We start from the raw sequence: 24680 nt of genomic DNA, 5'->3' as shown, positions 1-24680 counted from the left end.
GAGCTTACTTGAACCTGGTTGAGAATCATAAGATGGGGGAGCCTGTGTCGTTGATGAAGTGATTTACTGAGTTGAGAAGTGAAGATATGTTTATATCGCTACTATTTTGAGTGTGAGAAGGCAACAACACTCAGCTCTCATTGGCTGGGTATGATCGCGTACCTGTTTACAGAGCCTCTGCTGCACTTCCATAATAACCAAAACAAGACTCTAAACCGTCCCCCATGGGCAATTATTCAGCCCCCCAACCCCAGTAGTCTATACAAACTATTACCATTGAATATCCACCAAACTCCGTGGCCCACGGCCCGAACAGGGACCCAAAGCACAAAAGTGACGTGTTGGTCACCAGGTTTAGCTCTCATCTTCGCCTCTAGCTGATTCTTCTCTGCATCGCCATTGACCAATCGATCTGCTGCCCCCACAATGCATTGTTCCAACTTTGAATTCTCTCTGGATGGATCTGAAGACTGAAACACTTCTCTTTTTGAACAACTTCTCTCCATCAACAAAACTGTAGCCATGAAATATCTGGGGAATCGTCAATAACCCCCCGGACATCGAAAAGAGAGTTGGACAAACCTAAATTCCAGCCATGGTCTCACTCGCTTACGACCTTGAAAACCCGCGTAATTCGACATGAAACTGCGCTGGTGGAATTCAACACCATCCACCAGGACAAACTCAAAGATGGGCCCTTCCAGCGAGGCTATCCCCATCCCCACTGATGCACGCCCCATTCCTCTGCCAGAGTTACCTGAATTCGCGACAGGTTCGCCCAGGAGCAGCGAGCCTGAGTTAGAATCTCTACCAAACGACCTCACCAATTCGCTGTGGCTGCCGCACTCTCATGCCTCTGATTCAACAACGAGGCGAGTCTATCGCGGTTTCGCAGAAGAGAAAGAAGCTACTTTCTTTTCATGCTGTCGACAGTACCCAAAGGCAGTAGGATGGTCATTGTTGCTCTTCCTGACTGTGGTCATGGAGTAAGTCATAAAATCATACCATATTAGACTGTACAACTAAACATTCACAGAGCTTATGACAAGTCACTTGTAACTGGTCTCTTTGCTTTTCCTGCATTCAGAGAGAAATATGGAGAGCCAATTCTACCAAAGGATACACCAGCTGAAGATCAGATGTACGAGATCTCACCATCATGGCAGATGGGTCTGCAGAACGCCGCAATTGCATGTGAAATCATTGGACTTTTGGCACACGGTTACATCACAGATCTTATTGGATACCGAAAGATGATGCTTGCCAGTTTGTTTTGGATGTGCATCGCTGTGTTTCCTGCTTTTTTTGCCGGCAGTATCGGCGTCCTATTAACGTCACAAGCTCTGTCTGGTATGTTTATAAACCGATATTCATACGAAAAATACTGACCGTATCCTCAGGGCTGTCATGGGGTGTCATCGAAATTCTTGCTGCAACTTATTCAGCTGAAGTCGTGCCAAATGCTTTGCGGCCGTTTGTCCTCAGCAGCATCAACATGTGCTGGCTGGTCGGACAAGTCATCGGCACCGGAATCCTCCGGTCTCTCGTTCATGAAACCTCTCAATGGTCTTATCGACTTCCCTTTGCGCTTCAATGGGCGTGGGCGATACCGTTGTTGTTCGGCGTGTGGTTCGCGCCCGACAGCCCTTGTAAGAGAACTCACCCTGCTAATCACAACGCAACTAACATGGCAAACAGGGTGGCTGATACGCCATGAACGAACGGACGAGGCGAGAAAATCTCTGACTCGTCTTACTAATAAGAATGGTACCGATATAGAGGATACCATCTCACTAATGAAGCACACCAACAAGATGGAAAAGGACTCCAACTACGGAGGAGCCAGCTATCGAGATCTCTTCAAAGGAGTCAATCGTCGACGAACAGAGATTTCATGTATTGCCTGGGTCTGCCAAGCATTTAGCGGCTGGTCACTCACATCTTACGCACCTTATTTCTTCGAACAGGCTGGTTTCAGCGCCTCCATATCCTTCAACCTCTCAACCGCCTGCTACGGCGTCGGCATCATCGGCGGTATCATTGCCTGGATCCTACTCCCCTTCGTGGGTCGCCGGAAACTATACATATACGGATTGCTCGCACCCATCTGCTTGCTGACCGCTGGCGGCGTGGTATGGGTGGTGCTGAGCGATCGCACTGGTGCGAACTGGACCTTGGGCGGTTTGATCATCGCCATGACTTTTATTTACGACATGACTATCGGCCCCGTGTGTTATATCGTGGTTGCCGAGATACCTTCTACCCGGCTGCGAGTTAAAACCGTTGCTCTCGCACGAGTTACATATAACCTCTGTTTAATATTCAACAACATCATCATGCCCAAGATGCTCAACCCATCTGCTTGGAACATTGGCGGCGCATCATGTTTCCTCTACGCAGGAACGAGCTTTTTCTGTCTGATATGGTGTTATATCAGATTACCCGAGACGAGGAACTTGACATACCTCGAATTGGATATCTTATTTGAGAGAAAAGCACCCACGCCAAAGTTCAAAGAGCTTCAGGATAGGCTTGAGGATAGTGCGTATCTGTCCATGACGAGGGCAGAGCGATTGACAAATTGGCATGGCTGGTTAGCATATTCATAATAATGATTTTAATGATGTTCATTTGGCGTTCGCCATGGTTCCACTACGTGATTGTTCAGTCAAGTTATCGTGGCGTATTGCATGCAGCTAACTAGTTTTCTGGCACAACTCGAAGGAAGAACACAATTCCTAATACCATAATCAAACTTTCAAAGCTACTGATCATGTCTTCATAGCATGTGCCGCAGTTATTCGTTGCCCCCCTTACCGGGCTTGCTTGCTGAGAACAGTCCGTTTAGGGACTTGGATCTTTGACATGGCGAACATACGATACCGCGCATTCATTTCAAACCACAGCCTACCACCAAGACATGGCATCACCCTCTCTTAGCAGTATGTCCAATTTAACCCCGTAGACCATCTCTCTACTGCCCGTCGTTAGTCAGGGCTTAGACCTCATTCGTATCAGACTCGGTCAGTCCTCTCAAACATAGAACTGCGTAAAGTCGACTTGATCCCGCCAGACAACTTATTATAGACTACTCTAACTATAATCGTCTCTAATCGTTCGTTAATGACTTGGCACAGCCTTCAAATCCTATTGTGCAGGGTCATGGCACGTAATCAGTATGTGCACCATGATCTTGGGCACAGATGTCAGGCCTTCATTGCCTGTTACTAGTCGCTCTCATAATTTTCAAATTTCTTTGTTCTACCTGTATCAATCACACACTCGTCCCTTTCCTAAGGCATATTGACAACATGCAACGTCCATGCTGGTGATGATATGGTCCTAATGTGATATCACTACAGAACGAAAGATCCCTAATGATTTGGGGCGTATTGATGCTCGCCATCATAAGACTCTATATCACGACGGGAGATACAATTAAATTGACTCAATTGTCCAAATATCAAGATTCATTTAGATTCAGATGTTGACGAGGGCAGTCCTGTCAGGTTCTGAAGCACCATCAGGCTGATTTCAAGACAAGGGTCCAATTCTATCGTCCTGTATCAATGTTTATTTATAGATTGTTTGGTTTGTATGATAATGATGTTTTCAATATGAACGTAACTTGCCCAGAGACAGTGGTTGAACAAAGCCTACATGGAGTTCCCCAGCTCAACGTCGATGTCACCAAATAGTCGGCGCATTGTTAATGAATAACTTTACTAGGAACTCTTGATAGAATGATATCAAGGTCTTTCGACAATCAAGTTTGGTCAACAAGAATTGGACTCTGAGTGTTCATTATGTCGGATCATATGGCAACCACTCGCAATATACAAAGCTTGGATTGACGCAAGTCAATATTGAGATTAGCGCATTACTATCCCCAACTCAACAGAAGGGTCCTCAACTCGCTCATGCTTCTTTGGTATTTCTTTAGGTATGAGTGGGTACGACGATCTCAATGTGCGTTACTCCAGACAGACAGCAACTTGGACTACAAACTGTTGCATGGAGACATGCTTCCGATTTGACCACAGTCTCACATTATAACTTGACGAATCATTTGTCCCGGAATATGGCTCCTTCGGCCTTTGAAGATAATCCATACAGTTAGCATTAGCAGTTGTTATTGTAGCTACTAGCTTTCAGCTCACCGTCTTCCATCTCATCGCCTCGGCACGACCTTGGCCCTGACCATGTATTAAACATACTCGTTCGAATGAACGAATCATCCGTAAGATTCTTGCTCATAGTACTGCGCCCACATCAAATCCCATGTACCGTCATATCAGGATCAAGTGTCAAGCTATTAATCGCACTCACATGCTGCGCACATGCAAATATCACTATCATTCACCTGCCTATAACTCCTCCATAGTAAAGAAATCATAGTCAGGGTATTTCGTATCTTTAGGCACTTATGTGAGAGTGTCTATCGTAGGACCTTTTGCCCTTGTTACAGAAAGTCTTGCCTCCTTCTCGTCGTGGCTAGTCCCCCGACTATCATGCCGAGCATCCTACAAAAGAACACATGCTCGCGTTTTCATATCCAGGATACTCCCTATAATCGTAGATGAGTACATATGTCCGACATAGGCAGGTTGACATGTCGGTTTCTCGTGGTCTTGGATGAATTAACCCTGCCCATCGTCATCAGGGCTCGCCATGCCCTATCGCGGTCAGCTCGGTAGACATATCCGAATGATAAAGAGAAGCCTCCCCACAGAATAGGAATTAATACACCGCCTGGTTAAATGGCTTCATATGCTCTGCAGTCACGAGATAGTAAACAACATGTTGTAATAAGCGGTCTAGAACATTTTTCCCTCCTGGGCATAGGAGATTTGTCTCCGCTACACGCCCCTTGGGGCCCTGAGGGCATTATGGAGCCAGCTACTGCACAACAAAGTACAGTGCAGCAAAGAGAACCCTGTTGAAAATCTTGCCTTTTTGGCGTTATTTCCCTTATCGCAAGCGGGGAGTTGTCGATTTCTCTCCCGTGGTCAAAACATCGACAATTAAGGCGCTTATAGCCCTGCCCTTTACCAACCCCTGACTAGCGTCTGACTCAATCCAATGTCGCGGCTTTTAACCCCCACAACAAGAAGGAAAGGGTCTTCTAGAAGTTCTTTTGTTCTTTGTCCCACATCTGAGGAACTCCTGTCACACTATTGCTGGCATCATCGCTCCAGTTTTGCCCGGATGAGAAGCATAAAGAGAAGGTCCATAACCGAGCAGATAGACTGATGGAGTGGAATAAGCTTGTTAGCCGAGATTGCCAGCAAGGCCTTGTCGTGAGATCCAGTAACTGTTGACCACGCAATCTCAACAATCGGTGACTGAGACAACAGCGCCAACGTGCAGGTAGGTAGTCTGTCCAGTGCAATATTACTTTTTGATGAGGTGGTTGGTTGGGCATTCGTGCATTGCCCAGCCCAAATGTCGCTTTGCCGCTTTTGGCGAAGGTAATGAGGTCCACGAATTGAATGGTTACCAAAAAGTCGGGCTAGAAATAGCCGAAGGGTCCAATGTAAGAGGATATTCGCAGTGGGTTGTGGAACACGAAAAATACTAGTAATATCTTGATAAAAATATGTAAATGTTAACAAATGGATATCCAAGTAAATACACCGCTCAATGTCTTCCTTGCCCTGCCATGCCGCTTGCGCCTATGCCTCTCCTCGCCTCAAAAGACGATTGCATTGTGAATGTGATATGTATGTACTGGTGACAGTTCTGCTCAGAAAAAAAGATATGATCTCCCAATTCGCCGGACTCAATGCTCTGTTCCTGTGGTCCTAAATGCGAACTCCTCTCAACAAATGCGATGACTCCCTCTCTGTCCGAGTCTTCTCCGACCGCGTCCCAAGGCTCTCCATAAGCCCGGCCATGAGCGGGATTTTGTTCAGTTGCATCCGATCCCGCTTGGGCGGGGGTCAAATGCCGAAAGGGCCTGTTTGAAAAAAGAAATATGAGAAATTTTGGTCAATGTACAAGAATCAAATAAGTTCCTGGTAATCCGGTGATTGTGCGCTTTTTCTCCACCTCGCGGTGATAAGAAAGGGGAATAAGTAAATAAGATAACGTGTAATAACGGGAAACTCCTGAAAATGCCACTCGCTTTCTAGAATGATGAAGTATTCCCATGTCTAATGGAAATTGTGATTGGTTGTGAGGGTGTGTTTGGCCGATGCCCTCATGGTGAAATGACCTTGAGTGCCGAGGCCCAAACTGTTTCGGGTTCGTGTTCGGTGGCCAATCCCCTTGAGTGTTGCTAATTTCGACCCGGTTTTCCCGAGTCAGAACCAGGTCATTCGTTTTGCTCTGGTTCCGCCGAAAGTCGTGTTGCACTTTCTCCGGGGCCTATCGTCGGGTGGCGGGACCATCGCTCGTGGGCATGCTTCTAAAACCCTTCCATTGAGATGGGGGGGCAAAAAATTTGCATCATCGCATCCAATGGCATGGATAAACGTCAGGGACTCCATAATGAGTCCACGAAGTGGGTCCCAAGTCGGCTGCACTTCCGTGGATTGTCCTGCCTGAATCGGTCTCGTTGCAATGCAAAGAAACCATGGCCAGGTACATGACGTGTTGCATGTCGTAAATCGAGAAATTCAAGCCTTTTGATTTGTGGTGTCGATTCTGGTTACGGCACAGCAATGGAAACCTAGACTGTGATAGGAATCCAGCGAGCCGGAACACCGTTTGCTCCCATCTCGTAAGGCTTCGTTGAGGTTTGTCGTGGAGGAAGTGCGAAACGAGCTCGGCCCGGTCGCTGGTCGTCGAGCTTTCCACGCTTGCGCATCGCCATTTCCATGACAGCGATACGGATGAAGTCGGAGTTCTCCCGCATTTCCCGCTGTCGCATGCCTGGGACCGATTGAGTGGGGACCTGCGGCTGTGGCTGCTGAGGGACAGGGGCAGGCTGCGATTGGAGTGATGTTGATGGATAAGAGTTTCGGTTAGAGCCCGGGGCTGTTCGGGAGCGCTGGATCTTGTAAGTTCGCATCTGAATCGATGCAGCAAAAGTTCCGGCAAAAACGGTCTTGGTTGGCGGTTCGATTCTTGCGTTGGTGGTAGGGTTGAGATAACGGCGAACTGCTGCGGAAGGCATTTCCTCGGAAACGGGTGGCCGACGCTCATCAGCATAGGGAACATTGGGGTCGATGGTGAGAATAGATCGAGTTAAGTAATCATCCGGTGGGATAGAAGGAAGGTTCAGAACCGAGAAGGATCGGGCCGCTGATCGAAGGGCTCGGAGTGAAGCGGTAAGATTTGACTTGAAGACAGACCTCAAGGGCTTGAAAGGCTCCAGGAACTGAGACTTGGGCTGAGCCTCCTCAGGCTGATTGAGAGTGCTGAAGTCCAGCTCATCGACGTCAAGATCATCTCCGGCCAGTGGGTGTTCGTCAACGGAACCAGGTGGAGAGATAACAGGCTCCAGCGACTTTCGCATAGGAGTCAAGTTAGTCCTGCGAGAGCATGGGCTAGGTGTCCTTGGGCTTCCGAGAGATGAGAGGCACTCGCTAGAGAATGACTCGTCCAGAGATGGGATGGAATCGATGGAATAAGTTCTTGTTGACATACTGGAGCCAATGTTGCAATCGCTCACACTATCATCATCGTCGGCAACTTCCTGAGGTGGGGAGAGAAGCATATCCAGAGGGCTACCGAATGTCCAGCTCAGTTCCTTTTCCGAAGCATGCTGACAGTCAATAACCTCCTGCACTGTCAGGGTCTTCTCGGAACGGCGGCGGCGCCTCTGAAGCTGCTTATGTCGAGGAATATCTGTAACGGCCAAGAGTGCAACGAGAGACGGTGAAAGTTTATCCGAAGATCGCGAGTCACTGCTTCGTTTCCTCTGTGATGAATGACGCTTTTGAGGATGAGCGCCATATCGGTTGTTGGTAGTAGGAATCTTGACAGGACTTGTTGGTGTCGTTGATCTCATCGTCAAACTAACTGTTGTTTTTGGTGGGCTCGAAGGGGCAAGACTTGAAGTCTCCCGCCAATCCTTGCGTTTAACCATTGTTGCATTGGAGTCCGGCTGAGCTGAAGATATGGTGACTGTAGTGTGCTTGTTGCTATCGTCATACTTTGGCGACCAGCGCGGAAGTGAGAATGTGGTCGACTTCGAGGTCGCTGTTGTTGGGGTCGCCAACTTGGTGTTGTATGTTGGTGATGGCTGATACGGATAATGTACACTGTTGATCGGTGTTGATATTTGGTGATGAGGAGACGAAGTATCTAAGAGAACAGAAGAAGATAAAGGTGAGGGTGAGGAGGAGAATAAACGTGTGGGAATGGGAGTGAAGGCAGGAGATAAAGAGGGAGTAGGAATAGATAAAGTATTATGATGACTAGCACCGGTAGTACAAGGGGAAGGAGGGCGCTGATGGTGGCTCTCCCTCTCACGCTGCGCCAGCATGAAAGAGCGTGGAGTCATCATCCTGTCTGCAGTGGCCACCCCCCCCAGTCCGAATTCCGGGATCCAAGACAGGGCAAGTGCGACACGACAGGGTGAGACTTGGGGTCGGTACCTTTGATCCTGCCTTCGGGGCTAAGAGCCAGGGGGTTTGGTGTGCTGGCAGGAGTGGACAGTGGGAATTGGACAGTGGCAGGCGGGCAGACGCTGCAATCAATCTGGCAACAGCGGAGCGGAGTGGGTCTCCTCGGTGGCCCTGTAGAGGTTTTGGCAGGAGCCAGAAGGTCCTCACCTCTTCAAAACTGCCCTGTGGGCCTTGATGCAGCGGCAGTCAACTTCCACGCCTCAGCTTTTTGCGGACAGATTTGAAAAGTTTCCCGAACTTCTTTTTTTGGTCTGCTGGGCCCTGAATTGCTTTGTAACAGGTCTCACTTTTTTCTTTCTTTCTTTCTTTCTTTCTTTTTCTCCAATTGATGCCCTCCCTCGTTTGTCGATCAGTCCCCTGATCTTAATTGCCCTGACTTTAATGATGTTTCCTCCCTAAAAAGACCCTTTTTCTCGGATCAAGCTGTGTAACCCTGCCTAGGCTCAACAAGCTTCGATTCCAGGCCCAGCCAGTGCCGGATATGAGATCCGCACCGCGAAACCGGAGTGCCAGAAGTGAAGCAAAGCAAAGCAAGGAAGACCAGTCCGGGGATGACCGCGTGTCCGTCTTGTCCCCAGCGAACTGTGTGCACAGTAACGAGCAGTTTCAGTAACGTAAACACGAAGCTCAGGATTGGTTCGTCGATCAAGGGTGACGCTTGCGAATTCGTTAGAGCCCTAGAGCTCAGGTGAAGAACGAATCACGTCTTTGATGGCCAAGTGGCTCCTCGAATCGAAGTTTGTTGAAAGAACGAGCCGTTTGGAGTACGCTACCGCGGACAACGGGTCGTGTCGTGCCTTGCAGCGCGCTGAAAGGGTTTTGTTGCTGTCGTGTAATGCTCGTGTGTCTTCATCCAGATGCCGCAGGGGTCTGTTATTGACAAATCAGATTAGACAAGGTTGCTGATCCTAGGGCCGCGGAGAAGCTTGCTTGCTGTCCATATCGGCTTCCAATATTGTTTCAATAACACAGAACTGCCGTCCAGGCAGAAGAAACGCAAAGTTGTTGTTCGCAAAAGATATGGTCCTTTTCGTCCTCTGGTGAGTGATAACGACAACAATGGAAGTATTTATTCAACACCAACGCATGGCCACGAGGCCACGGGAGGGGCGTGTTCAGACTGGAATAACGGGACCTTGGGCAGGGCACCGTGCCAAGCAATTGTCTGAGATTGAGCTCGACAGTTCAAAAGCCAAATCACAAATATTGGTCAAACTGGCGAGTCACAAGGAAGCTTGTGTTTCGGGGTCCAAGGTCCGCTCGAAGCGCCAACGAAGAGCACAGCCCTTGTAGCTGTCAGTAACCGTGTCAAAGCCTCGCTCACACTTTTATCGGCCACACGGAAGGAAAATGGGTGAGAATTGGTCAGGCTGGTTGTCCAGTCGAGCAATATCGCATGCAAGGATCTCAAAGGGATTTGATGAGCTGCACAATTCATCAATGTGACAGTGGACTGACCAGAGCTTTTGAAAGGACAGGACAAATAGAGAGGAGCCAGCTGGCGCAACAGATAAGGAGCCGTTTAGATTTGTTCCACTCAGAACCCAGCAACTTCCCCTGCCTATGATATGATAGATACGTGCCAGTATCTGGAGCACAACTGATGGGCGAGATACGAAGACTGTTTGAGTCTAGCTGCCTACGATTCCTACTAAAGGTAGCAGGTTCTTGATGAATCCTAGTGCAAGTTGGGGGTCACGTTTCGGAACTTTATCGCGTGCCCGAGCTGATAAGACACCTCACCGAGCATCTAGCCAGCCACCAGTGAGCGTTACGATAGCAATCTATCGTGCTCTATCCGATCGGAATGGTCGGTATTGCTGACGGAACGAAATAATATCTATATAGCTTCACTCTGATCATCGCCACGACTTCTGATACTACAACTTACTCGTCCGGCACTTGGAGAGCCCTCAACGTGGCGACCCACGAGTCAGTGGAGAGACGAGAGGGCCGAACCGGAGGTCTTTCAGCGGCTACTCCGGGCCTCGCCCGAAAAGCACGACCGGAGCCTCGGGGCGGGAATCTCTTATCTATACTTTCCCATTCTTCGTTCCCGCGTGATTTCCACCCGCGTCCGGCGGTTGCACTATCAATCAAGCCCAGCTTGTCGTAAGCACCTCCCGGAACCAGTCATTCCTTATACTTTTCGTTTGTTGCATTGTTGTGAGCACGTGTACAAAACGGCATTCTTGCGGTTGACTTTTTGTGGGATGAACATCACGCTGTACAAGAAACAAAGTCAGGGGGCCTCAAAACCCTCCTGCTGTCATTTTCTGCAGGGTCTTGGATGCACGAATAACGACCATTTGTGCCAGACATTGATTCGCTTTCTTGAGTGACGCCATGCCTTTGGTGCTGATGGGTCAGCTCTCCCCTTTGAGCCTGGCCAGTCAACTCCCCGCGATTGAATTCCAGTGTTCTTCAGATGGTGGGAGGGTGAAGATTAGTGGTGACGCACAGTAACATGAACACAACCCCAACCCTTCTCTTAGGCTCAGTGCTCAACCAGAGAAGAGTCCATTGTTGATCGCCAGGTGTTCATTCCTACAGGAGAGAGAACACCACACTCCTGTTTTTCGCACTGCTGATCGGAGCCCTCCCCCTGTGCGTCCTTGGTATAATCAATGTTCCGAAAATTGTTTATCTTTTTTTCCTTGGTTCACTTTTTCTCTGGCCGTGATCGCCGTGACATCACTGGCAACCTCTTCTCTATCTTGCCCCAACTGAGTCACGAGAACAGGATTTGAGCTGTCACAGCTGAAGTGGTTCTCGACTCGTTTTGGTCATGGGCCAAAACTCTAATACCCCCCCTCCCAGAGCTTCCCTCGTGCTCTCAGTCCCATCTCAGTTCTCTGAGTGTCTTTCTTATCGCTGCCTCCCTATTCGTGCTTGGCTTTTGGCCCTGCGCCCCGTCATCCACTGGCTTGCCAAAAACGCGGGGTCTGTTCCCCACACTCTGCAGGGTCTGAGAGACAAATAGTTGCTGTTGGTAATTTTGTTCATTCGAATGTGAATCTGGGGTTGCACTGACTTGTTACCTATCTTTCTTGGTCATCTTTGCAATGCTGCAGAGTTGTGGGGAATTGCATGTTCGCGTGCCAGCTACTGCGACAGTCCTGCCTAGCAATCTAGATGTTATTGATGATGCTCAGATCGAGATTTCAGCCATGAAACTTAAACTGCTGAGCTTCTTTGCATTTGCTCCTGGATAGGCAATTCAGCCCAGGGTGCCGTGTTGAGGCTGACCTGTCTTACTGTGTTGTTCAAAGCTCGCGTACTCCGTACTCGTCTACGCAACTCGTGAGCAGCCTAAATTCACCAGACTAAATAGATCGCTCGGATGCCTAGCTTAGGCTTCCGCGAAGCCCATGTTTCAATCAGCCGTTGTCAGTTTTCGTCACGGGACTAGTTACGAGATGACCCTTGGGCGGCCTGTCAGGTTTGGGGTTGGGCTGTGCAGCGTCCGCCGCTCCTCTCTTCGCTCTGGTCTTTCCTCTTATGTCCTCTCATGCCCTCTACTGTCCTGTCGTTGATCTGCAGTCCGCTCGACTGGCTAATGCCCGCCAGCCTCCGTGCCTCACCCCAACCTGCGATATTCCGCGCCAGATCGCCAATAATTTTGGTGTTTATTCCGTCAAACAAATACGTACTTTCACTAGTTTGCTGGGTTACCGCTTGCAGTTCAGCGTGCAGGTAGTGTGTTGCCCAGCCCACTGTTAGCCGCTGCTTCATGACGATGGCCAAGCGACATCACCTAGAAGACAGAAGAGAAAGAAGAACGAGATTGCGTGACTTGATCGGGCCTCATCTGCGATCGAGGTGCATAAAACAGCGAGTGCTGAAAACAAAAGTACCATGCTGAAAGGAAATTCTGATCTTTATGGGACGGCCAAACAGCACCAAGGCAGCATCCGAGACATCCTTATCAGCACGTTTCGATCAACACTGACGGTCGACATCAAATCATGGATGCATTGGATGTGAGGCCCGTTATTATTGACCTATGATGCTTCATTCAGATTGTCCTGGTGAGCGAGTTAGCCTAGGAAAGGCCGCGGCATTATCGCATGCATCCATATCCAAGAATCCATAACGCATTACGATGATTGAATGCCCATAGGCTCTTCTCTGGAAGCCTGCATGGCTTTTAAGGTTACTCAAATCCATCTTTCGTGTCGAACTCAATTCAAAACAGTTGAGACATAAACAAACAAAAGATCGATGATCTCGCCGATATTGGTGAGCTGTCGGCAGTACCGTACGTGTCACCAAATTCAAGCTGCTCGCCAAGCTATCAAGCATGAGATACAAACTGATATCTCATGTTTTATGTTACATGTTTGAGCGCACGCATTATTCCAAGGGAATGGGCCGGCAAAGCTTGCTTTCAAAGTGGCGTGATCTTGAATCTCAGTTGATACTACGTATGGTTACACTCGACTCGACGAGGGTGGGAGGCCTTTTCAAAGTATTGGAGCAGATTGACAAGAGGAGGCAACAAAACTTGGGGCCTCTAACCTAAGTGACAAAAAGCCTTAGGTAAACTTAGTATAATTTAGTGTAGATTTAGAGGATCTTAGACTAAATATTTTTAGCACCTAGATTCAATGTCAGAAGTTTTCTTGCGCCCCGGGGATTGGTAACATTTGGATGCTTAAAGAATGAAAAGCTGCATCTTGGCTGTAACCGTCGCATTCTTCCAGAAGGGTTGCTTCTGTTTCGGGTTTCTGTCAGATCCTGGTGAGTAGCGCTTCCAACGATCTGGGGTATTTCATCTAGAGGAGCAAATAAGTTCAATACCAAGGTTCAAGGTGTCGTACAAACTGTTCAAATTACTTCAAAAGGCTGAGACATGTCAGGACACAGGGTAGTTGAAGCCTTGCACCCATGATCACAAGATATTTTGATAGTTGATACAACAACTCCTAAGCTTGGTGACACCAGTAAAAATTAACGTCATATGACAAACTCGAACACAAGCTCGAGGGTTGCAAAACTGTTCTTTGCACGTTATCTCAAAGATCCAAGCTATCCCGTTCCTTTCTCACGATCGTTCCTTTCGTACAGGGTAATTGGCATTGAGTCCGATCCATACATCATAAAGGCGTGTGACTTTGCCGAACTCCGTCATCGAGCGGGTATAACATCATTGACAGGGTCATTGTACGCTATTACTTAAATTTTACGAATTTATTGGACTCGGCATATTTTTGAAGTGATGTAATGATCATTCTTAAGGTCGAGTCTTGTGTGTTGAAACCAGCGACGTTGCTTGTCGCACAGAGTTGAAAGACACTCCATAGAGGACGGAGGACGCGAGACAATTGTCGTAGCGAAATTGAGACCTCATTGATATCTGGAATCACTACAGGGTAGTCCTATTTTCTGTATCTTCCAATCTTTCATCCATTTACATTATCGAGTTGTAACTTGGTTCTCGTACCCCGCCTGGGAAGAGACGTATGGCAATCTTCTTGAGTTTACCCAACTGCCTGTGTCTTAGGTCCAATTACAGAGGTATTAATACAGATCAATACTGGATCCGTTTTATGCTTCGGTGTTACGGCTATGAATATGCCTTGTCAGAAGCAACACCCGAAACAAGCATCAAGACTCAACTTTCTCCAACGATCCTGAGAATACACTTGATTACCTACAATGGCTCTACTCCAGGAACTCAAAGAAATTGCAAGCAAGAAGAACTGATTCAATCGTCTTGTTGTCTTCACTGGTGGCTCGGCAGTTGATGATAAACACTCTTCTTCAAACATTCCGATAGGTACCAAGCTCATTATCATGAACCTAGACACTATCCAAATTGAATAGCCGATAGAGAAACTAGGTGATGGATATACAGAACTTCCTGAATATGTAGGGCTCAATCTCTCCAAGAGGGGTTAAAGTCGCCTATGATTCAACGATATGACAGCAGTGTATCGCAAGGTCGAAGGCATGACCAACAACACTGTAGACATTTCTGAACAGTCCATTCAGTCGGAAGAAGCTTCAAGGTTTGTAATATGTTTTGATATAGGACTAATAAACCCATATCACATCTGTTAATGTATTCACTTGGCATCAGCGTTGTGTGCTTGTGTTGGTCTGTTCTTGAGACTTCTCAACACCACGATCTTTCACATACGACCATACCTATCAGAGAACTCGGGATCCCGTCCGCTCTCCCATAGATAAGCTGATAAGGGGCGGATTAGTAGTTGGGTCGGTGACGACCAGCGAATCCCCGCTGTTGTATGTTTTTGACCTTTTTGCTCCTGCTTCAAGAAGCCTGGTGACATCTTGGAAGATGGGAGGCCTTGTCGTCTTTCGGGTGGACATGAAGTGGCGGGAAGTTGAAAGTTGCTGGCAAGAACTTTGGAAGTTCCAAGGAGAGTGTTTAGAGGAGATTTCGATCCTACTAGAATGTCGAAGTGGGAATCTGAGTGGGAACGTTGTGGGTTCCTCCTCAGATAGGTCAAAAAAATCCGGCATGTTCATTGTATGGCATATGTGACTGACATCAAGTTATGGATGTAAGTAAAGTAAATATCATTTACAAGGGAGGCCAAAAGAACTAAGACTAGGCCACGTTTATCCCAAGTTCGTAGACAATTAGACAAGGAGCAGGAAATCCAACAGGGACCCGGCAACATGGCAATAGTTGCCATACGTTAGGTTAAGATATCTCTCTAAAAGTAACCGGAGTACAATGGCCTTGTCTAAGGAGCAAAGTTATTGACGCCCCTTAGTTGAAGAAAGAGTGTTGAGCTAGATAATATAACCCTAACCTACTCGACCGTATCAAACCTTGGAACAAAAGCCTGTTCATACTCAGTGTTACATGGTCCAAAATCTCCTGGAACAACTCTGAATGGGTATCCTTCGACTCTAAAAACCTCCAGGGACCCTGAAGCAATGTTCTTGAGTGCAATTAACGGCCTAGATGGCCAATCAGGAGGCCTGTCAAAAACAACATCCAACACCCTGAGATTTTTGAAGTCTTTGAGGCAATCCATAGTATCCCTGGCTTCTGGAACCGAAAGCCTCCATGCTTCTTCACCTCCCAAACACACCTCAGACTGGGTTTCTAGCTCTTTTGGTACTGGAGTAACCCACCTGCCATTGACCCATTCTCTTCGAGCAAGAAGAGGATCAATGACAGCTTTGGGAGATGTACTTTTTGTTCCCAAGTAAAGCTCCTTCAGGTGAATACCTTTGAACTCAAAGTATCTGGACCACCGGCTGAAGCCCTCAATACCTATACCATCGAGGACCAGTACTTCTAGATTTTCGTGCGGTTGATTGGAAAGAAAGTTTTCCATACCACCCAAGGTCCCACTACCGAAGTGAAGATTTCGTAACGAACCCAAGAAGGGTTGTGATCCAGACCGAGCTTGCGCGAAAGATGCTCGCAGATCTCGCACTTGTCCCCAATCTGTAATGAGGTCCGCATCAAGCTGTTGGAACGAAAGCGTCTCTAACTCCGTTACCATATGCAGAAGGGCTAAGAGTGCAACCTCTGTACAGTCATCGTATATAAATCCCTCCCAGCATGTCCAAGGAATATCTGTTTCATTCCACCAAGGAGGAAGTAGACCTTCTGCCCTGAGGGTGTCTTGGAGTAGTGCCGCATCCTGTGAGTGGTCCAATAGCCAATACTCTAAAGCCTTGTCCCGCTCTGTTTCGGAATGAAGCTCCGTGCAGCATCTTATATGACGGATAGACGGTCCGACTCGTGGATGTTTGACAATATTGGCCAGAGCGGCGACTATGTCGGTAGCATTCCCTAGGATTAGACAGGTGTAGAGGAGGTGTCGACTATGATTGTAGACGGTCTTGCATGAAACCACTAGGTTTAATAGGTCACGGTGGTGTTCTTGCGCCTTTATTGCCTCTTCTTGATTCGTGGGTTGGATGAATGGGGATGCATTTATGATGTGCTGAGCCGCATGTTCGGCAATGAGTCCCATGACCTCCAGCGGTAAACACATGGTAGCTCAGAACTGATCGATTAGATTTTGATACAGTATCTGGCAAGGTTAAGGACGAATTTATAGGCAGGGCTTTGATGGTGATGGTGATGGTGATGTTGTCTGTTTGGTGTTTCAATGCAGTGATTGCCCGCAAGGCATCCTGGTATCACGTGCGCTTGATGATGGTGTATACAATTATCTCGAGTTCAAAATCCCCCATCGACAGGTCATGATGAGAAGGCCGATAATTTACAACTAAATTCTTGGCCTATCCTCGTTTAGCTAGATGTGAGCCAATGGCTGTCAATTCGGTCCCGGAGTAAAAATAAGGTATGATGCTTAATTGGGATGATCATTGAAGCTCCGAGCTTTCACTCCCCAATGGGGGAATTCACCCTGGCGTTTGTTTAGATCATGACATTGCCCAAAGTTAAAGTATTGAAAAACATTTGTTTGAATGGTGGAAATACTCGGGGGTGTTTCATCTACATGCTACCGGCCCTTGTCAGTTAGTGTCTATTCAACATCATCCTCATCGTTATATAAGACGGCAGTCTTTCACGATAGGATGTGATCGTCAAGCTTCTAAACCTCGGAACTCGGATTATTCTTTCATATAACCTTACAGCTCTTTCGTACAACCTTATAGCTCTTTCTTATACCCTTATAGCTTGAAAGATATTCAGCATGCACTTCCTCTACTCTCTTCTCGCCACTGCTGGCCTGGCTGCTGCCCACGGTTACGTAGAAACCGGGACAATTGAAACGCAGACCTATCAATTCTACAATCCTTACACTGATCCTTACATGAACCCTGTTCCTAAGCGTATATCCCGCCCAATTCCAGGCAACGGACCTGTTGAGGATGTCACATCCATCGATATGCAGTGCAACGGCTACACTGCTGGTGGTATCAAGGGAAGCTCACCTGCTGCTCTTCACGCCGATGCTAAGGCTGGGTCAACTGTCAACCTGAAGTGGACTCTCTGGCCTGACTCTCATGTTGGACCCGTCATTACTTACATGGCTCGTTGCCCCGATTCAGGCTGTGATACTTGGCAGCCTGGTACCCAGAAGGTTTGGTTCAAGATTCAGGAGGCTGGACGTGATGGAACCAGCAACAACTGGGCTACCGTAAGTAAAAGTCCTTATTATACGACGTTATAAAATTACTGACGCTGTCACACCAGAGCCCTTTGATGAAGTCTGGTAACTCGGGTGTCAACTACACCATTCCTGAGTGCATCAAGCCTGGTTATTACCTTGTCCGCCATGAACTCATTGCTCTTCACTCTGCCTCAGGATATCCCGGAGCCCAGTTCTACCCTGGCTGCCATCAGCTCAAGGTCTCCGGCTCCGGTAGCACAACTCCTTCAAACCTTGTTGCTTTTCCTGGAGCATATGCTAGCACTGACCCTGGTGTTACCTACAACCCTTACCAGGGTGAGCATACTCCCGTCTGCGCTGAAATTTGAGCCTTGCTAATAGAGAACACAGCCACTACCTACAAGATCCCTGGACCTGCCGTGTTCAAGTGCTGAATGCAATATTGACTTGTACTGAGCATCAAGTTTCTTCCCACAAGTTGGGCTTATCATTATGACTGCGAGTCGGCCATGAATATACATCTGTTATTTTGTAGCACCGAGATCAAGAGCAATGTAGCTGTACATGTCAATTCATAGTAAATATATATGGCTTTGGCGCTAGATAATACACTTCCATCAAAAGAAAGGACTTTAGCAAAGTCGAAACGATAGAAAATGAAGATCCAAGTGACCTGCTGCAACTTCGCATCATTTGGCATTGCCATTAGGTGGTGTTCTCGTCCCGGAAGAACTGAACGTCGCCGCCCTCTTAACCACCTGCACAACTTCTCCTGTAGGAGATTCAGTGTGAACCCACCAGTGCCATATGATAGCCAACAGAACTACGAAGACAGTGAGAGGAATAGAAATCCACCACATAGTCCAGAACAATGGCGTAAGTCTGACATCCCAGGTTGTACCATCTTTCAGGATCTCAGATGTAAAAAGCTGGGACCCAACGACAGTAGCAACGCCAGTCGTTGGCAAAAAGATCATTGTGATAGCTGCGATCACCTTCATGGAATTGGAGTCCTGGATCATCACCATTGAGTCTTGCTGAGTGACGAGGTTGAATGATAGCGTGATGGCGTTGTCGATGCGTTTCTGGAGACTGCTCAGGCGGAGTTGGCTCGACATAAACAGCGAGCGCCGATACTGTAGAGTTTCGCGCAACTGTTTGATGATTGGTTCTCGAAGAGTCGGCTGCTCTGGATGTTGGTGATTGCCGACGTTGTGAAGAGTTGCGTCAACAAGCATGATGCATGAGTCAATTGCCTCTGCAATGTGGATGATGTGCTTGGCGCAATTGTGCATGGCAGAGAATGGGACCTTGGAGCTCATCTTGCGGATATTCTTAGAGTTGGCATACTCAAGAATCAACTAGATCCATCAGTTAGTTAGGCATGAAATCCATATTGGAAGTGGGCGACTTGCATGTTCCAGAGGACCAAAAACAGTGTTCATCTTCCAAACCGTGTTATCAACCTCGAAGTAGAGAGCTTCAAACACAAGATCAAACAGAATATATGGATCAGTCGCAACATGCTGCCAGGCCTTGGCAGCAACAAACTCATTAATCCTCTCCCTCACCTTCTGCATAACCCCAAAGCAAACAAGCGTGATACATCCGTTGTTATCAACTCTCAAAAAGAATCCCGCGCGATGCCAGCTGTAGTCCGCCTGCGGAAGGGTAGAGATGTGATAACCCATTGTAGCAGCACGGTTGTCAATTTCGGGGGCATTTCCAGGAGTTTGCTTGATGTCAATGTTCTTGCAGAGGAAGTGAAACCACGAGCTGGAGCCATGAGCATCGGTGGAGCGCCCAAAGCTGTGACTGACAGATTGGAGACGTTCTTTGGTGAAGTCGCTGGGGATGTTGAGGATGTTGAAGAGCTCGACGAACTGGGAGAGGGCATCTCGGCGGGGAAGATCAAGAGGTGCAAATCTGGCGTTGTAAGTCTCTGCTTTTTCAGATGATGCAAAACAAAACTCATCATTCAGTTCTGGATCGAGACAAACTTACACAATCCTCAAGCTTGCCCTCTGCCGCAGACAACGGGCGTTAGGCTCCAGGTACCAACGGCCTTCTGGGTGATCTACAAATAATCAGCGAGAGATTCCAAACGAAGAATTCCAGTCACTTACCATGAGTTACTTCCCAGATGTTCAGCATCCATTGCGGGAAAGCAACTGCGAGCGGCGTTTGAGTCGCCTCTTGAGCAAAGGCATCATAAGGATTAGCTCTTTGAGTCCAGGACATAGTGAATGCGTCGTGAGTTACAGCTCTATGATTCCAGTTCGGTCACTTTGACCGAATGAATGGACTGCTACGTTGCTTGTCTTATGATGGAGAGGTCCTCCCCAGAGTCTCAGTCTATAACACTGGGGGGCCTCAGTTGTATTCCTTGCTCGTCCTAAGCACAAGCGCCGAACCCTTTCATCTAGGGCCATGGCGTCGTGATTGTGCATTATCATTTCATGTATTCTTTTCTATTTCAGGGATATCGCAAGCTTGCAGCCCTCAGATGTGTCTAGACCAAGCCATGTTTCAACCACCAAAACGCCATATCCCCGTCTCTGAACGGAAATGGGCCACCAACGAGTCTAGATACAAGATCAACACCTCATTGGTCCATCTCTCGCGTAAAAATAATATAGTTTAGATTATCAAGCTTCCCGACCTCCCGGGTTGGGTTACACTCAGACCGGTCTAGTTCCTCAGGGCTGAAAGTCTCGCTGGCCAGGGGTTCAATGTTATCAATGCTGCTATTCGCTACTGCCTCCACGCTATCGTTTGCAGCTCCCGCACTTCTGATCATGTGCGTTTCACAACCAAACGGAATATTAGTGATCCTGGAGAGGTTTTCGGATAGATAAATAGATCCTTGGAAAGACAGCCCAATGACAATCCCTGGTGAGACATCTTCAAGTCGCCCAGCATGCCGCTTTTGGTCAAGGGGTCCCCCGTAGCTCCTCTCCATGGCGCCAAACCTCACAAGGCGTCCTATCCTGACACTGCGTTTGCGACAATATGTCAGGGGTTGTGATACTCTCAAAGCCGCGGGTAACGCCATGGCTGAATAGTCCTAACCCCCGGCCCCCAACAGCCAATATCACAGTTGCAGGGGCTGCGAGTGACATATCGAGACTCAGCCGCTTCTAATAGTTTGCTGTTCGAGCCTCAACTCCACTGACGATGCCGTCTCTCAACCTGTCACCAGTGGCCTATCACCGTTGCAATATTGTGAGGCTGGATGCAGGAGGTCAAGGATAGTCACGCACGCCCACACCCCATGGTATCAGGCTCTGGACTCAAGAATGAAGGGGCTCTGCACTTCCTGAAAGGTCTAGCTCTCCGGTGGCAAAAGGAACGGCGCCATCAAGTGCGTTGTATCGAGATATGGTCGAAAATTGTAGTCTAGTCCCTGTGTTCTCATAGGATGGATGGTGTGTTGTACCCATTCAGCTTGATGTTCAGCTCCTTTTAGTCAGGCTGCGGTTTTTTTTGTGAGATATGTCACAGGGCTTGCTCGTGATTTATTAGCGTTGAGAAGAACTACCTGTCGATCTGGAGGACTTTGATCCTTTCTATTTTCTTCATCCCGCGTTTTATCACTTTCTGTTCATCACAGCTCTGCATATTTGAACCATGGTATTTCTCCCTCATCTTCTCCCTTGCTTCATTCAGTCATTGACACCTGTAATAGGCACACGGAGGGCACTGGGATCCCAACTCTGTTGGCAATGTAAGTCGGCTTCGCTTTCATCTGCAGAGAACTGGTATTAACAAGGCCAAGTATAATCAGACACCACCCCCTGCTGTACCGCACCAAGCCCACGGTGGTGCGTATACTCCAGGCAGCTCGGTCGTTGTAAGCCTCTATATATCCCGTTTACCCTCCCAATCTCTCATCCTTTACAGTCCTACCAGAACCAGCCGTACACTCATCCATATCAACAAGCTGTATCGCCTTCTACAAGCCCACTCTCGGCCCAGTCCCACAGCTATCCAGCTTCTCCTGGGTCGCTAGGATACCAACAGTCTATCCCTCTTGGACAAACCCAGACTCACAACACGATGCAGTACCAACAACAATCTATGGTTAGTAACTAACATATCCTCAACTATTGCACTCACTGACCATAGCAGGCCTACAATGGCCAACAAGGTGTCATTTATCAACAGGGTTCTAGCAGTGGTCAGCAGGACGGGCCAATGGTAAAGCTCTTTCGCGGTTGTTTTTGTTTCTAGCCTCTAAATTGAACATTTCTTAGCAGAACAAAGGTGCCATTGTCCCCGTAACTACCACGCCCCTCACGACTTCGACCAGTCCCAATGAGAAAGAAGTGAATACTCTCCCATCTTATCATAAGTGCTTACTGACAATGCTTTCAGGTTTCTGAAAAGGAGTTTCCTGTCAAGCTCAAAGGAAGCAAGCACTTCTTCGACTCGCGCTCCATCTACCGATGGCGCAATCCCGTGTTGTACCAGAAGCCTGGTTACACTTACACGAGCAGTGAGGTTAAGATGAGACATAGAGACTATGCGGGTCGTGTCTCTTTCAAACCTCGTTCGGATCGGTATCTGCACCACAATGACGGCTACCTTCGTAACATGTATGTTGCATGTGTTGATGCCATCTATGAAGGCCCTGGCACTTCAACTTGGAAGAGAACCTATGTTCGCAAGGTCGCTCCGATGAAGGTGCGCATTGCTACATGGATCATTGACTTTAGCTACGATCCCAAGAGTTGGGAAGATTGGGGTATCATGGTATTGAGAACTTTCCCGGCTGCTATTGCCATGGCTCTTGTTGTAAGTTGCATATTAATGAGATATCATGACAAGTATACTAATATCGGCAGTTCTGGGATGGCAAGCCTAATGTCATCAAGCGAAACCTTGCTTATGCTCCTGTTCTTTACAGGTATCACGGCGACGCCAAGGTCTGGAGTAACTTGCTCGAGAACCGCAAGGGTCTATCCCTCATGGCTCGCAACAACCAGATCTATCGCATGTTGCGACCTCGCTATCTCTGCTTCCTTCGTGAGCCATTCAACGATGAGAACAGAGGAGTAGATGTCCGCAGTGTTGTCGAGTGGGAGAACAGTGATGGTCAAGACACAAACCTTGCCTATCTCTTCGTCGCCTACTCTACTGAGCATTTTAGCCATAGCTCTGAGCAGGACATGATGGCCCTTCATCACATCGCTGAGACCGCGTGTCGAGCTGCAAAGCTTCCTGCCTACTGGATCGCTTGTAGCTGCATGCGTGATGAGAATGAACTTGAGTCCGATGTTTATCGCATCTCAGATGTTCTCCGCGGTTCAGACAGGATGGTCATCGCTGTTGGTAGGGGTAAGGGTGCCAAGGCTGGACACTCAGGCAAGGCCAATACTGAGTCTCTTCTTCGCGAGTGGGGAAGTCGAATGTGGACTTTCCCCGAGGTTCTCCTGAGCCCAGGCCGAACTATCTCGGTTTACACTCGTGACGGAAACCTCCAATCCCCCCTGGTTGTTGCCAAGAACCAGTTCGCTGCTCTGGTGTGGACTTACATGGACTCTGATGTGGCTCGCCATCTCATTGATCATTATCTCGGCTCCATCAGCCTGAGTCGTCTGGAGCAAGCTGTTTTGGCTCTCAAGTGTCTTTACAGCCGTCACACTACGGAGTATCTCCCTGGTGACCAGGCTTATGCCCTCATGGGTCTCTTGAGACTTCGACCTCAAGTTGACAGAACCGACACTGCCTTCCAAGCCTTCTCAAGACTGTCTTTGGCAAATGACTCTGACAGACTTCTTGAGAGATACATCTGCACACTCCCCCGAGCCAAGGATCAGCCATGGTACGACATGGAGGATGCCTATGAGTCATCTCTCTGGGACATCACTCCTTACTGTCAGGTAGCTGGTATCGCCGACAACGATACCATCATCATCGATGGTGCCTGGGGCATCTCCATCCGCTGGAAGACTTTCTACCCAGTTTACTGGTCTACGGGACCGTCCTGGAAGAGATACTTCGCGGCATTGGCAGTTGAATGGAACGGGGCTTTCTTCATCATTGCAATTGCACTCATCGCAAGTGGTGCATCCGCCAGCAGCTCTTCTTCCTCTTCCTCTAGCAGCATGTACGGTTATTCCACTGGCGCCAGCGCTAGTTCTGGAACTGCCATGATTATCCCTGGTGTCATCTTCCTCCTCCTGTTCGTCTGGATCTGGTTGATCACACCTAACCTGGTTCGAGTCATCTACGGTGGCAAGTTTGCTGATACTCAAGCCGAGATGTTTGGCTTTGAAGGACACCTCAATGCCCCCACTATTGAGAGGTCCATCTTTGGAGGTAACTTTGGTCGCTTCTCCTGGAGCACCAATGGAAGCCCTCTTAGCCGAAGTATCGTTAACGATGATGGCGAGCGTGTTGGCGTGGATCCCTACAAGGATCCGGAGGTGAGAATGAAGGTTGAGGCGGCCAAGCAAGCTCGCCCAGGCGACATGAGGGTGAGTCACTTTCTTATCTGTGGTGTTTTGATTTTTGACTAACAATGACAGATTTTCACTCTTGTAGATACGTACAACATGGAGTTGACCTTGTTCGAGGCTGTCAGGCCACCTGTCACTCTCATGTTCTGCGCTTCCGAGGGCGGCATGCAGCGAGCTATCGGATGCTCATATGAGTGGGAGACACAGACTATGTATCGCGAAACAGTCCTCAGAATGCCCACAACTGCCTTGAACCGAATGGGTCGTGTTCCTCGGTTCCGTATGGGCATTCAGCGACCTCTGTATCCTTCTGCTCCGTTGAACGGGGCTGTTTAAGTATTGTAATTGGGTAGCATGGAAACCTGGCTTGTATAATGTTTTTCTTCACTGTCATTTATCAAGATCATCAGTAAGTCAGTTTGTATCCAATCTACTTTCCATTTCTTCGAATTTTCAGCAAACTTTATATAATGTGAAAGAAAGCATAATTCCAACAGCGTTTATAAAGGCCCACCCCTCGCTCAAATGGTGATTTCTCCTTTTGTCTCTTACTCAGTGGA

The 24680-nt window shown here is 48.1% G+C and overlaps 6 protein-coding genes and 1 non-coding gene across 8 annotated transcripts; 4 read left to right on the top strand and 3 right to left on the bottom strand.

Moving 5' to 3' along the window:
- Positions 1-360: 360 nt before the first annotated feature.
- Positions 361-2763, top strand: FOIG_10849 (uncharacterized protein). Its single transcript, XM_031211343.1, has 4 exons — positions 361-986; positions 1037-1350; positions 1401-1649; positions 1699-2763. The coding sequence occupies exons 1-4, from the start codon at positions 640-642 to the stop codon at positions 2607-2609; spliced, it is 1821 nt and encodes a 606-aa protein (XP_031059276.1). The 5' UTR covers positions 361-639; the 3' UTR covers positions 2610-2763.
- Positions 2764-4120: 1357 nt separating this feature from the next.
- On the bottom strand, positions 4121-10131 carry FOIG_10848 (uncharacterized protein). The gene is made up of 2 exons (XM_031211342.1): positions 9507-10131; positions 4121-9446 (listed from the first exon to the last, which is right to left on the bottom strand). The coding sequence occupies exon 2, from the start codon at positions 8453-8455 to the stop codon at positions 6674-6676; it is 1782 nt and encodes a 593-aa protein (XP_031059275.1). The 5' UTR covers positions 8456-9446; positions 9507-10131; the 3' UTR covers positions 4121-6673.
- Positions 10132-14719: 4588 nt separating this feature from the next.
- Positions 14720-14835, top strand: FOIG_10847. Its single transcript, XR_004093442.1, has one exon. It is a non-coding gene; the product is annotated as a 5S ribosomal RNA (ribosomal RNA).
- A 301-nt stretch (positions 14836-15136) lies between these two features.
- Positions 15137-16656, bottom strand: FOIG_10846 (uncharacterized protein). The gene has a single exon (XM_031211341.1). It carries the CDS (start codon positions 16565-16567, stop codon positions 15365-15367), a length of 1203 nt encoding a protein of 400 aa, XP_031059274.1. The 5' UTR covers positions 16568-16656; the 3' UTR covers positions 15137-15364.
- Positions 16657-17236: 580 nt separating this feature from the next.
- Positions 17237-18256, top strand: FOIG_10845 (uncharacterized protein; the record flags this gene model as incomplete). Its single annotated transcript, XM_031211340.1, has 3 exons — positions 17237-17683; positions 17740-17992; positions 18047-18256. 3 exons carry the CDS (start codon positions 17237-17239, stop codon positions 18088-18090), a joined length of 744 nt encoding a protein of 247 aa, XP_031059273.1. The 3' UTR covers positions 18091-18256.
- Positions 18214-19969, bottom strand: FOIG_10844 (uncharacterized protein). Its single transcript, XM_031211339.1, has 4 exons — positions 19783-19969; positions 19661-19733; positions 19072-19582; positions 18214-19017 (listed from the first exon to the last, which is right to left on the bottom strand). The coding sequence occupies exons 1-4, from the start codon at positions 19895-19897 to the stop codon at positions 18346-18348; spliced, it is 1371 nt and encodes a 456-aa protein (XP_031059272.1). The 5' UTR covers positions 19898-19969; the 3' UTR covers positions 18214-18345.
- Positions 19970-21155: 1186 nt separating this feature from the next.
- Positions 21156-24637, top strand: FOIG_10843 (uncharacterized protein). Of its 2 annotated transcripts, XM_031211337.1 has the most exons (9): positions 21156-21289; positions 21345-21383; positions 21435-21509; positions 21560-21739; positions 21788-21856; positions 21913-21984; positions 22034-22453; positions 22504-24138; positions 24190-24637. In XM_031211337.1, the coding sequence occupies exons 1-9, from the start codon at positions 21287-21289 to the stop codon at positions 24454-24456; spliced, it is 2760 nt and encodes a 919-aa protein (XP_031059270.1). In that variant the 5' UTR covers positions 21156-21286; the 3' UTR covers positions 24457-24637. The 2 variants fall into 2 exon arrangements, with proteins under 2 accessions (XP_031059270.1, XP_031059271.1); XM_031211338.1 differs by lacking the exons at positions 21156-21289; positions 21345-21383; positions 21435-21509; positions 21560-21739; positions 21788-21856 and having other exon boundaries at positions 21984-22453.
- Positions 24638-24680: the final 43 nt, after the last annotated feature.

The sequence above is a fragment of the Fusarium odoratissimum genome, assembly GCF_000260195.1.
Source record: "Fusarium odoratissimum NRRL 54006 unplaced genomic scaffold supercont1.19, whole genome shotgun sequence".
NCBI classification, from domain to species: Eukaryota; Fungi; Ascomycota; class Sordariomycetes; order Hypocreales; family Nectriaceae; genus Fusarium; species Fusarium odoratissimum.
This window is presented reverse-complemented; position numbering and strand designations above follow the sequence as displayed.